Raw genomic sequence first — 13362 nt, 5'->3', positions numbered from 1 at the left:
CTTAATTCTCCTCTTATGTAAATTAGGATGTAGAAGAAAGCAATACCTCATTCTAAAGGGAATACAAAAGAAGTTCTGGACAGCTTTCTATGCAACCTGGCTATTTTGTTACTTAGTTCTACAAGAAGGAAACAGAAAGTCCTACTACATTTCAATGGTCCTGTTAGCAAATCAACTCCTTTACTTTTTTGTTGGTGTTTAGGACTGAGATCCCAGGCTTGCATTCAGAAGACAAAAGCTTTCCTACTAAGTTGCATCCCAAGTCCAAAACATCAATTATCTTGTGGACAAATATTGTTTATTTTAATCTTAAGGAGACTTACTTTCAGCTGCTGCATTGCTCTGACCAGTGGGAGTTGAAGTATCAGGCACCATCTTTACTTCTGTTCTGGGTTCAGCCTTATACATAGATTCATCCTGACAAAAGCCTTTCTCAATACTGTCATGAAACCACTGCAGGGTCACACAATGCACGTTCCATCTCTTGGCACATTCATATTTTTGTCCTGTTATGTCCATTATGAGAAATAAATAGATGTTAGCTCATAGTCAATTATTTTTGAAAACATACCTGAAACAAAAGTAATGATTAAAGATTACCAGTAATTACTTTTACCTTAAAAAATTATTCATTTGATGGGCAGTGGCAGATGCCTTTAATCCCAGCATGTGGAGGGAGAGGCAGGCAGATCCAAGTTTGAGGCCTCCTGACGTGGGATGTCCCTCTGTATGCTATGAATATGTTTTATTACCACTGGTTAATAAAGAAGTTGTTTTGGCCTATGGCAGAGCAGAATAGAGCTAGGTGAGAAAACTAAACTGAAAGCAGGGAGAAAGAAGGTGGAATCAGGCAGATGCCCAAGAAGCAAGATGTGAGGTAACAAACCACGAGCTTCGTGGTAAAATATAAAATAACAGAAATGGGTTAATTTAAGATGCAAGAGGTAGCTAGGACTATGCCTGAGCCATTGGCCAAATAGTGTTGTAATTAATACCATTTTTGTGTGATTATTATTATTATGCTTGTTTTTTAACCTGTCTGGGTGTTTTGTCTGCCATGTATGGCTATGAACTACTTGTATGAGTGATGCACTACTTGTATGAGTGATGCCCAAGAAGGTTAGAAGAAGGTGTTAGATGCCCTGGGACTGGAATTACAGCCAACTATGAGCCACCATGTGAATGTTGGCAACCAGAAAACAGTCCTCTGAAAGAGTAGCCAGTGTTCTTAACCACTGAGTCATCTTTCCAGCCAATCCCCTTTGGAGACAGGGCCTTACTATGTATGCTTGGCTGCCTGAAAAGCACTGAGTAGACCACATTGGTCTCAAACTAGAGATCCCTCTGCCTCTCAAGTGATGAGACTACAGATGTACACCACCACATTTCACGTTGTACAAACATATAATATAAATGTAGACACTATACATGTATGCAATACAATAAATACTATTTTTGACGAGACTGTATAAGCACCAAAGTAAAGGACAGGGAGATTTGAATTTTTCCTTTCCAGTAAAGAACTTTAGCAAAATATTTTTAAGTAGTATCACAGAAATATTAGCTTTCTTGTTATTTACGATTTGGTTAATTGTGGAGAGTTGTTTTTCAGTCAAGGTCTAATCGTCAGGTAATAAAACTTCACTAAAGGCTTCTGATATTTAATACTTATTCCGTGGGTAAATACAAGGACAATTGCTTAACTTTTCTAGACTGTGACTCAAACTATCTTTTTGCAAGAATTTAGGGGGTTAAGAAACAGATAAACTAGGGCAATGACATACATGTCAGAAGCACAAGATGGTCTACAGAGATTTAAAGTGCTAAAACAGGAATTTCATACTCACTGCTTCTAAAGCAGTTTTACCTTTTGGTTCTTGAACAATGAGATGTGTACATTCATTCATCTTCAGCTGCCCCATGTACTGGCCTCCATGCTTAGATGTCAGTTGCTGAACTGTCTTTCTATGTACACCATTTAAGCCAGTCACACAGATAATGCAACCAAGAAAAATAGGACACTTAAAGTCTTCCATGTTTATGTCAGTGTATCTGGTTATTTTACTGGAGAAAATAAACGGCAAAAAGAAAAAATTAAAATTAATGAACATTCAAATAGTTTTAAATATCACTGCTTTCCTTGTTTGTTCATTTTTTATTTTTAGGATTTATAAACACTTTTGAGAAAGGAAAACTGACATTGAGGATTACACTAATTGCTCATCTAGCTTAGTTCCATGTCTCTAATAAGAATTTGTATTTCAGTAATAGTCTAAAGACCATCTTAAAGAGAGCACTACTAACTCTAAGTCCTTGCTAATAAATGGGGAGCATATAGCATGTTTAAATATTTGTATTCAGTATGCAATGAAATAAGAAAAAAACTAATTTATGTAAGTTATTAAGAGTCCATTTACATGTAACTTCTGTGTTTAAAGTAAGAATTTAAGTATTTCAGTCCCAGTATCAGGCTACTGTCAGTAAATAATATGCACCAGGGAATTTGTGTTACCTCCTTAAACGTCACCTCTTTTTCATAACAGTGGTAACAATACCTCTATGTGCAATTAATTGTGAGACCTATATAATAAAAGTAATAAAACACACAAAAAATAAAAAAAATAAATGGGGAGCACTTGGCAGAATTATAAGACTGAATCTCTACTTAAAAACCTAGTGTTCATTGAATGCTTGCTATAAAATAGACTTAAATTCTTCCATTATTCTTTTTGGGGGGGAGGGAAGGGGAATGCTCGAGACTAGGTTTCTCTGTGCATCCTTGGCTGTCCTGGAACTTGCTCTGTCCTGGCTTCAGACTCACAGATATCCACCTGCCTCTGCCTCCCAAGTGCTGGGATTAAAGGCTGCACCACCACTGTCTGATTCTTGGAAGAGCACCAACAAAACTATCACAGCTATTCTGTTGTCACAATAGATTTGCTTACTTCAGCAGGCTAGTACTAACTAGGAAACATATTGAATAAATACTGAATGGTGTTGAAACAAGTGCAGAAAATGCCACATAATACTAATATAATTCAGACACCTGGACTTATGACCATAAGCCAAATTTTAGGGAAAACATAATTATACCTACAAACTCCATGTAGGAAACTCCTGTCCTGTTCTGATCCCTATATACATCTAATGTCCAGGCCAGGGCATAAAATAGGTTCAATTTACACTGAGTGATCACATCTCAGCTAATGGTTTACATATATGTATATTCAATCTTATCTCTATCCCGTCCACCCCATGGGAGGGAACAGGGCTGCCAAAGTAGCTAATTAAGTCTCCATCTTAACACGGGGGCACAGTACTGCACAGTGCAACACAAAAGCCAAACTGACTTTCTCAATTATTTTAGACACATTTGTTGCAGAAAACAATTTCACTGTCAAAGCATTTGCTCTCCAGCTTTCCTGACAGTGGCATCATTTGATAGTAAGCACTTACAACCTCTGCTCTTCTACTGTCATTAGAGAAATGAACAAGGACCTCATTTTGGTCTCTCAGTAATAAACCCAGAGATAATATCACAAAGCTTGCCCACGAAAATCCAAGAGTGTGCCAAATTAACCGAATGTATTATTTTCTCCAATATACAAAGCATACAAATATGTCTTACTTCTCTTGTGACTTCTCCCAAAGTGTTTTTATCCAAGAAGGAAGCAAAATAGGTTTCTTCAGATTAGCAGCAACTAAGTATTTTTTGCTCCCAACTTCTCCTGCAATAAGGTGAGTGACTGATACATTAAGGTCTCTGTATACTCGTCCACCCATCATTTGTACATATTTATGAACTTCTTCCTATAGACCCAAAAGAAAATATATTAATGAGGAAGAAAATAATAGCTCTATTTAAAAAAAACCCATATATATATATATATATATATATATATATATATATATGTATGAATGCTTTGCCTTCATATGTGTCTATGCTCTATGTGCATGCCTGGTGCTCTTGGAGGTCAGAAGGGGGAATCAGATCCCCCAAAACTACAGTCACAGATGGTTGTGAGCTACCAAATGGATGCTGGGAACCAAACCCAGGTCCTCTAAGAGCAGCCAGTGCTCTTAACCTCTGAGCCATCTCTCCAGCCCCCATAAGTATCTTTTACTGTTGCTAGTCTAAATATACAAATGTTTTTACCACTAAAAAAATTTAATTAACCAAATTTCTTTTGGAAAGATGTGTATTAATTTTAAATTTAAAATTTGGAGGCTGGTGATGTAGCTCAGTAGTAGAATGTTTGCCTACCACACACAAGGCTCTGGGCTCAATTCATAGCCTTCCCACTAAGAAACAAACAAACAAACAAACAAACCCAAAAATAACTATTCTCTTTAACAGTTACATACTACTTAATAATACTTCAACAAACCAACATTTATAACAGTGTGGCCTTGTGGATTATATTGTTAATAACATCATAGTCTTTGTAAGTTTGGGTATACTTAATGACAGTGACCTAGAGAAACATTTTCAAATAGAATTATCATCATTAGTAAGTGACTATATTTATTCTTTTAAATTCCATAAATAAAAACTATGTTGCCTCTGATTACATTTTACATGCTATATTCACTTTTACATATTATACAAAAATACGCTTTGTGTAGCTTTTTCTCTCAGTTTTCAGAAGTAGGCTGACCTATGATGTAGCCCAGGCTAACCTCAAACTTGAAGAAGGCCTCTTGCCTGAAGCTCAAAGTCCTGGAATTATAGATATGAGTCACTATGCTTAGCGATCCTTTCTTCTTTTCTTTTCGTTTTGTTTTGGATGCAGGGTCTTACTATATGTAGCTAATCTGCCTTTCTCTGCCTTCAAATGTTGAGATTAAAGGCACGAACCACTACACCCAGATCAGAATCCTTTTCCTTTTCTTTTTTCTTTTTTGGTTTTTTCGAGACATGGTTTCTCTGTAGCTTTGGAGCCTGTCCTGGAACTAGCTCTTATAGACCAGGCTGGTCTCGAACTCACAGAGATCTGCCTACCTCTGCCTCCCAAGTGCTGGGATTAAAGGCGTGCGCCACCACCGCCTGGCTATCCTTTCTTAAAGATTTTCTGGAAATCTGTGCTAGAAAAGTTGATTCAAAACCAAGCTTGTTAACTATAGAAGAAAAAGTAAATTTTCTGTTAAATCAAAACAAAAACGTCACTTAACCAGTTTTTCTATAAAACATATTCTACTTTCCCCAGGGAAGGGCACACTAACTGGTTATCTAATGCCAAATGGTCAGTTCTAAAACTATACATGTACATATATGCGCGCACATAAGTTGTAAAAACCATGTATGTGGTCTTTACGTTACCTCCCATCCGGGAAAAACCAGGTGCAGAGCCAGCACTGCTTCTTTCAGCACTTACCCTTTTGTCTTTATCCAGGCTTGTACAAGATATAGTTATACTGGACAAAAGCATATTGTAAACTGGATGCTCAGCTCTTGGAACACACTGCTGGTGGCGCATACAAAATGTGACTACTTGAGGACCAACAATTCTGCAGCCAAGCTATAAAAAGTTAGGGAAAAGATCACCAACAGCACAAAATTAAATTTGGAGCATTTAGTAGTTATGCACAGAAGTCGACACTACTGTAGAAAGTCACCAATTATTAGAAGAAAAAAGACCACCACATAATTTCTCAGGCACACTGAGCATTAAACTAACACACATACTCAACAGCAAAACCACAAGAGCCCTTCATTCAAATGTCATCAAAATTTCTTCTTTTTCTTATATGTGTGTGTGTGGAGGGGTGGTTTGAGACTGAGTTTCTCTGTGTAACCTTGGCTATCCTAGAACTTGCTCTGTTGACCAGGATGTCCTCGAACTCACAGAGATCCACCTGCCTCTACCTCCTATGTGCCAGGATTAAAGGTGTGCGCCATCAATGTCTAAAATTTCAGTCTCTAAAACAAACTTAATCTTTTTTTTCTTAATTATATTTTAGGGATGGAAATGGCTTACCAGTTAAGAGTAATAACTGCTCTTCTAGAGGACCTGCATTCAATTCTCAGCACCAACATTGTACGTTATAGCCCATCTGTAATTACAGTCCCATGGGATCCAATGCCCTCTTCTGACATCCAAGAATGCAAGTGGTACACCAACAAGCATGCAGGTAAAAACCCTTACACATAAAATAATATTTTAAATATTTAATTTTGTATGTGTGTTTGTATGTAGGTATCAGCACATTTTGTGCAGGCACACTTGGAGGTTGGAGGTATCGGATCACCCTGGAACTGGCATTACAAACATTTGTGAACCACCTGATGTGGGTGCTTGGAATCAAATTCAGGTCCCTTGAAAAGCAATATGTGATCTTAACCACTAGGCCATCCCTCCGCCCCAAGAAATATGATCTTAATACAATAACCTAATGCTGCAACAACTGATGAACATTCAAGCACCAGCCAATAAAGGAGTTTAGAAGTCTAAGAACCCTACGTCCAAAGAATCCCAATGCACTCACAGTACTCATGATCAGTAAAGAATTCATGAAGCAATAAAACCAGGTGAATTCCCGCACTACATTCACATACACACACACAATACAAATAAAAGAGAGAGAGTTAGAAGCAAAACCACCACCAAATAAGTATCATAGAAACAGCAAACCTGTTTAAGGTGATCAAAAACAGTACCACTGAAACGGTCACAGATATAAAGTGATCTGTCATTCTCCTTTATCTTCAATGCTTCTTCTTCTGTAATAATCTGAAGATAATCTTCTGATTGTAACTCCTTTATTGACTAAAAGAGAAAACAAAGACATAATAGGAATTAGTTCCCCACATTACGTCCTACCAACTCTTAAGAACCCATTTCAAATTCGGCCCTTTCCTTACTACAACATTATTTATCACCTAAACTACTGTAGACACCTCTGGATTGGTCTCTCTTAAATCTATTCTTCACACAGGGGCTGGGAAGACGGCTCAGAGGGTAAAACACTTGCTGTGCAAGCATGGGTAGCTGAGTCTGGATCTGGGAGCTCCCTGGCCAGCCAGTCTAGCAAATCAGTGAGCTCCACAACAGTGAGAAAGCCTGTCTTAAAAAATAAGGAGGCCCACAACTAACAACCAGACAGCAACCTCTAGCATCCACATGTGCACACATGGGCAGGCACTTAATACATGCACACACAGACTATGCCCCCAACACAAAAAATTCAGACCATACTACTCTCTGTTTAAAACTCTCTAATGACTTTCCATCACACTCAGAATAAAGTTTACATTTTTTAATTGTTTACATCTTTTACTTCTTTTTGCCATGAAGTCACAGGGAACTGCTCTAGCAGTACTGGCTTCTTCCCACTTGTTCTCAGTGTTTTCTCTGAGTGGAACAGGCTGTAACATCCTTTTATGGCTGACTGGTTTCCTTCACTGGTCCCAGGAAGCTGTCTCAGCTCTTAAGAGTGCTTAATATGGGCTGAAGAGATGGCTCAGAGGTTAAGGGCACTGACTGCTCTTCCAGAGGTCCTGAGTTCAAGTCCCAGCAACCACACGGTGGCTCACAACCATCTATGAGATCTGGTTCCCTCTTCTGGCCTGCAGGTGTACATGCAGACAGAACACTGTATACATAATAAATAACATCTTTAAAAGAGAGAGAGAGAGAGAGAGAGAGAGAGAGAGAGAGAGAGAGTGCTTAATGTGCTTTCTTCAAGCATTAATCCTCTTAAATCTCACCCTTAACTTGCTTACAAGGCCAACAGCATGGTGAGCAATGCTGTAGACTGATTGATTCCTCTAAATTTGCCATTGTGAGGCATGCACAAAACCCAGATTCGATCCAATCCATGACAAAGAAACAATTCCATGTTTTCTTTCTTTTCATTTTAAACAAACTCAAGTGTGTATTTCTACTATATGTATGCAGGTGTCCTCAGAGGCTAGGGAGGAGCTTCGGATCACTGGAGCGTGTGCTCTCTGACATGAGGCCTTATCTCCCATCCCCAACTCTGTTTCTGGAAAAACCCCAGAGACCATATAAACAGGTGCCTCTCCTTCCCTTTGTGCTTGTCACGTTGGCAAACTGTTCTGACCAAAAGAAAAGTCTCAAGATCAGGACCAAATCTTCATTTCTTATCAGCCTTCAAAACCATAAAACTCAGCCCTCACCTGTCTCCCCAGACTTTTTTGTCTAGCCCCCTGGCTAATTCCAGTCAGCCCCATACCCTTGCCTGGAGCGGGTTAAGACCCTTAGAGGTTGTGTGAGCTCTGCTGCAGGGAATACTCTCCTTTTGGGTTTTCACCTGAAGTGATTCTTCACTTCAATCAGGTCTGCTTAAATACCACCTCCTCAAAGATACCTTTTGTGACCATGGTAGGTTTGTTTTGCAGCACTGGGGACCGAAACCAGGGTTTTATACACATCATACAAATGCCCTATCACTAAGCAACACTCCCACGTTTTCAAAAATGTTTTCCTGCTTTCCAAAATGCACTTCCTCTAGCCCCTGAATCTGTTCTATGACAGAAAAAAACATATTTTCTAAATATGCATATTTTTATTTCTTCCCTGTAAGAATGAATGCTTTGAGCCTGTTAGTTGGCTCAGCAGCTACTTGCCGTGCTTGCCATTCAGCCTGAGGTCCCAAGTTCAATCCTCAGAACCTCACATTAGAAGGCGAACCAACTCCTTCAAGCTGTTGTCAGGCTACTGGACTGGTTACCTCCTCAACTGCAGCCACTAAGAGCACCGGTTGTGCACATTCACTACCTTCTCTTTTAAAAAGGGGTCCTGCCCACCCCTCTCTGCCTCTCTTTTCTGCTGTTCTGTCCCGAGGCCAGTTTCTCCCCGACCTTTTAGGTTCCCCTTCCCCTAATAAAACTCCACGATAACTGTCGCACAGCATCTTTCTTTCTCCCTCTGCATTTTTTAAATAAACATTGGGTCCGTCACCCCTAACTCCCAGGCAGTTTGAGGCATGCCAGGATCCTGGAAACGGGTCCACAAAAGACAGCTTCACTTCTCTGGATCTCTGAGTCCCTCCATCCAGAACTGGCACAATTGGTGAGCCCCTCCCCTTTCCCCACCTCTATTACCCAAGAGTGATAACTTGTCTCTGGAGTCGGTTTCTTGCCTTTTGGCTTAAGTCCTGATTCTAAGCAAAGATGGCTCTCTTGGGTTCAGAGCCGTTGAGCTCAGTCAGAGCCCTTGACCCTCACCCTTTGCATGGCGACTCACTGGACGGCCTGTGCCTTTCTCGGACCCTTGGGTTCTTTGGGCTTTGCCCTACAGCCCCCACTCCTTGATGAGTGGCTTGTGCCTTTCTTGCTCAATCCTCGCTTGATAAAAGCCACTGGGTCTTGTTCTGCCTCACTCAAGGGGAATAAGCCTACTAAAAATCTGCTTCCCGGCACTCTATATTCTGCTATTTTACAAGGCCTTTGCAACATTCTGCCAGTGATCCTGACAGATAGAAAGAGGTATCACCCCTTCACCCGTCCACTTTCCCTCTTCCTCAATAAACCTCTTTCACTAACTCTGCTGCATGTGGCATGTTTGCTCATGAAAAGGTAGTCACTTCATGCTGGGACCCTACCCACCTGCTCCACCCTCAACAGATCCATTCTCTTCCACCTACAACAAATCTGTTTTCTTGTTCACTGATGGCTTGGTCTTCCATTCAATATTAGCAATTGGGTCTCTGACAGGGCTACCCGCCTCTGACGATTCCCCTGGATGTGAGGCTTCATTTCTTGAGCATAGTTCTCTCCTCACCTTCTGGCTTTTCTTGAAGTCCTGGTACCAGCAGACTGTGTCTCTAGGGTTCAAAGGCCTTGGCCCCTGATCTTTAAGTCTGATGAAATACAAAGTAGCCTGTGACATCTTGAATTCAGACACCCCTCTGAATTCCTGGGACGCTAGGAATTGCAGCCCCTTGGGTCTTACTTCTCTGCCTCATTCATGGGAACTATGTCGTCATCTATACCTCCTTGCTCCCTCCCATTGGGATGTTTTTTAGAGACTCACTAACCATTCCTAATCAGTTAGTGTGGCAGGACCATCAGCTGTTGGCCATACAGCTGGAGGCGTAAGACCATTAAACACGCCCAGGTGACGCTGTGGTGATGGGAAAGAAGCAGGTGCTGTAAGTCCTAGGGAGGCGACCTGGACTCACCTCGAACAGCATTCTGCCAGATCTAGGAAACGCCTGATGGTTCCACGGAGCCTGGACAGTGAAGTGAAACAGCCAGAAACCCCAGGAGGCCAACACTCCAGCTTTCCCAGGTCCCCCCCCAAATGAACAATGCCCCTCCCCCAGGTTAGCAGGAAGTAGTCTTGAGAATATGACATCCTCACCCCAGCCTCATATTTTTATAAAAAGGAGGAATGTTAGCATTCAGGCTACTGGCCTGCCCTTGTGGTCCTGACTGGATACCTCCTCAGCTGCACCCATTAAGAGCACCCACTGTGCACATTCACTGAGTCCCCTTTTAAAAGGGCTCTGTCCATCCCCAATCTCTTTCTCTGTTCCCTTTTCTCTGCCTGTCTCCCCTCCCCCCTTTCTCTTCTCTTCTGCTGTCCTGTCCCCAGAGGCAGGCCTCCCCACTCCCCGTCCCTCTTTTTATGTTCCCTTCCCCTAATAAAATCCTTCCGCGTACACTCTGTAGCATGGCGTCTTTTTTCTGCCGCGTTTTTAAGTAAACTACACTTCTGATGTCCACACATGCACTGTGATACGCAGGTACAGATACACACACACACACCAATGGATGTTTAATGATGTATTTTTGTCTGAAAGCATGAACTGATAAACCTAATGCAAGGCCATCCTCACTCCCATCTCATACTATGCTGTGAATAATGAACCACATTTTCAGCAACGAACCAGAACTTCTGCACTGTGATGCAAAGTTTCTCACTGCTCAAAGAATCAATGGGGTTAGTAGACAAAACAGCTGTCAAGAACTCCAAGGCAGAAGAGGGTTGGGAGATGGCTCAGTCAGTAAAGCGCTTATTGTGCAAGCACAAGGACCTCTGCTTGGATTCCAAGTATCCACAGTAATCCGAGTACTGGGGCGGATTAGAAGGATCCCAGTGATCTTTGTTGGGAATGTCTGCTCTGGTCCCCCCCATTCCAAACACTGCCCCGATGCTCAGCTGGGAATCCAGCCTCACTTCTCCCTCTTCAGACCCCGCCTTCAAAAGCCCACCAAGTGGCAGCTCCTCTCCCTGAGATGCTCAGGACCACGCCTATGGGGTATCTAAGACTTGGTCCCTGGACCTGCCAAGTGATTTCTCTCCTGCCTCCCCTGAGAGTCACCCAGAGTTGTTTTGCTCTGTTTATTAAACCTGGTTTCATTAATTAGGCTGGATTTGGCTTTCTGCATCAGGGGAGAAACCTCCAATCCAGGGATTTTCAAATCAAGCTTCAAAAAATAAGGTAGAGATTGACATCAGAAGGCATGGACCTCTTGGCTCCCACAAACCCACGCAGAGAAAGGGGGAGGGAGAGAGAGAGAGATCTACAAGTCGACAATTATAATAGATTTCAAACCCCCCACACAAAATATATAATGGCATACTTACTTTAGTTAAAAATTAAGTAACAATGATAAACCTGTATTAAGCACATGCTGTAGCAAAATTCCATTAAAATATCCACTTCTAAGATAGAAAAATCCAACAAATAAAAAAATATTTAAAACATGAAAAATGAGCTCATAGCATCAAATAAGACATATCCAATTATTCTTACCTCAAGAGCTTTAAAAAAACATTCTGAATTGTCTGAAGACTTTAAAAACTTCACAAAAAACGGTTCTCGGTCATTTCTGGACATTGCTGAACTGTAAGAATAAGGCAGTCAAAAAGAACAAAAATAAGTTAGGTAGGGAATTAAATGTTCAATTCAAATCAACTATGTTATTCATTTATTTATTTATTTATTTGAGACAGGGTTTCTCTGTGTGGCTCTGGCTGTCCCGGAACTCGCTCTGTAGATAGGACAGCCTCGAATTCAGAGATCGGCCTGCCTATGCCTGATGGAATTAAAGGCGTGAGCCATCACCACCCGGTCTGCAAATCAACTATTTTCTTATGCAGGCAAAAGTGTCTGAGAAATAGACATCTGGCTCTGTCCACGGTTCCATTCACGTTGTTTGCAAAAGACCCCAGAATGTGGGCAAAGTCGAAGAAGGGAGATGGGGGTGGGGGAGCCAACACGAATCCTTGCAACTCTAAGAACAAAATTAACGTCCCTGATTGAATACACGGAGGCCCTTGCTGCGGACCCCTCAGTTAATAGACATTCACTAGCACCGGGCTAAAAGACTGAGAGGGCGGCTGCCGGGACCCGCGGCCCGCAAGACTTGCTCCTAAGTCAACTGACTTTAAACGCAAGCTGTCACTGTGGAAGGTCATGCACGACCCCCCGAAAGGCCCACGCGACTGTTCCCAGCTCCCAGGGAAAGGGCGGGCTCGTGGGACGTCCAGGCCGCGGCTTCCTGGGTGTCTGAGGCCCACCCGCCGGTTACCAGGGCCGCGCAGGCCGCAAGAGATGCCGGGCCCCAGTCGGCCCGGAGGAGCGAGCGCTCGCTCACCTCGGTGGAGCCTGAGGGCCCACGGGCACCAAGTCAGGGGGCGCGCGGCCAGCAGGACGGCGGCTGGAGTCGGGCGCCAGCCCGGCGCGCAGCCCCCGCCCCCGGGGACGCCCCCAGCCCCAAGAAAACGCAGCAGAACCCGGAAGCGCCGAGGCCAGGAACCGACTTTCGCGCCAACCAGGCGGACGCAACACCTCTTCCGGAGGAAGTGGCGTCATCAGGGCATGAGAGGGGAAGTGGAGCTGTCGGAAGGGGGCGTTCTGTGTGTTTTCTGTCCGGGGAGGCCTAGAGAGCTTATGCTTTGTTTCCTGCGTGGCCGGGCGGGACCCCACTCTCAGGAGCGAGGCGCCGCAGGCCGGCAGACCAATCAGCCGAAGTCCAGACGTGCAGAAATAAGGCCCCGCATGGAGCACGGGGTCCCGCGGCAAATGGCTGCCCGGTATGCCGGGCTTTGCACGGGAAAGCACTCCTGAAGCTGATAGCGGCCGCTCCACTTTTGAAGTGTTCAAATCACGAGGCTTGTAGGTGGAATTAGGTCAAGGTCTTTCTGACCCTCCTGATCGGGTGGGTTTCTCTCCTCCATAAAGAATACAGTCATTCCTTACCACGGCCAAAAATTGTAACGGAAAGAAGGCAGGGTGATGGTAGACTCGCTAACTTATTGCTTGATTTGTTTGATTTCTTGTTCAGACTTTTTTTTAAAATTGTATATTCTAGATATTCTCTTGTCAGGTGTGTAGCTGGCAACGATTTTCTACCATTCTGTGGACTTATCTCATTAACTGTGTTTT

At 42.7% G+C, this 13362-nt stretch overlaps 1 protein-coding gene across 1 annotated transcript in view; it reads right to left on the bottom strand.

The window, feature by feature from the left end:
- Topbp1 (DNA topoisomerase II binding protein 1) overlaps positions 1–12733 on the bottom strand; it is a 50421-nt gene extending 37688 nt beyond the window's left edge. The window contains exons 1-7 of the mRNA XM_048416712.3: positions 12572–12733; positions 11728–11818; positions 6633–6767; positions 5376–5519; positions 3629–3810; positions 1868–2064; positions 324–506 (exon numbers count right to left, since the gene is read on the bottom strand). Of these exons, the coding sequence (XP_048272669.3) occupies positions 324–506; positions 1868–2064; positions 3629–3810; positions 5376–5519; positions 6633–6767; positions 11728–11811 (925 nt within the window). The 5' untranslated portion in view covers positions 11812–11818; positions 12572–12733. The remainder of the gene's footprint in view (positions 1–323; positions 507–1867; positions 2065–3628; positions 3811–5375; positions 5520–6632; positions 6768–11727; positions 11819–12571) is intronic.
- Between the last annotated feature and the right edge of the window lie 629 nt (positions 12734–13362).

This window comes from Myodes glareolus, chromosome 4 (assembly GCF_982192425.1).
Source record: "Myodes glareolus chromosome 4, mMyoGla1.1, whole genome shotgun sequence".
NCBI classification, from domain to species: domain Eukaryota; kingdom Metazoa; phylum Chordata; class Mammalia; order Rodentia; family Cricetidae; genus Myodes; species Myodes glareolus.
This window is presented reverse-complemented; position numbering and strand designations above follow the sequence as displayed.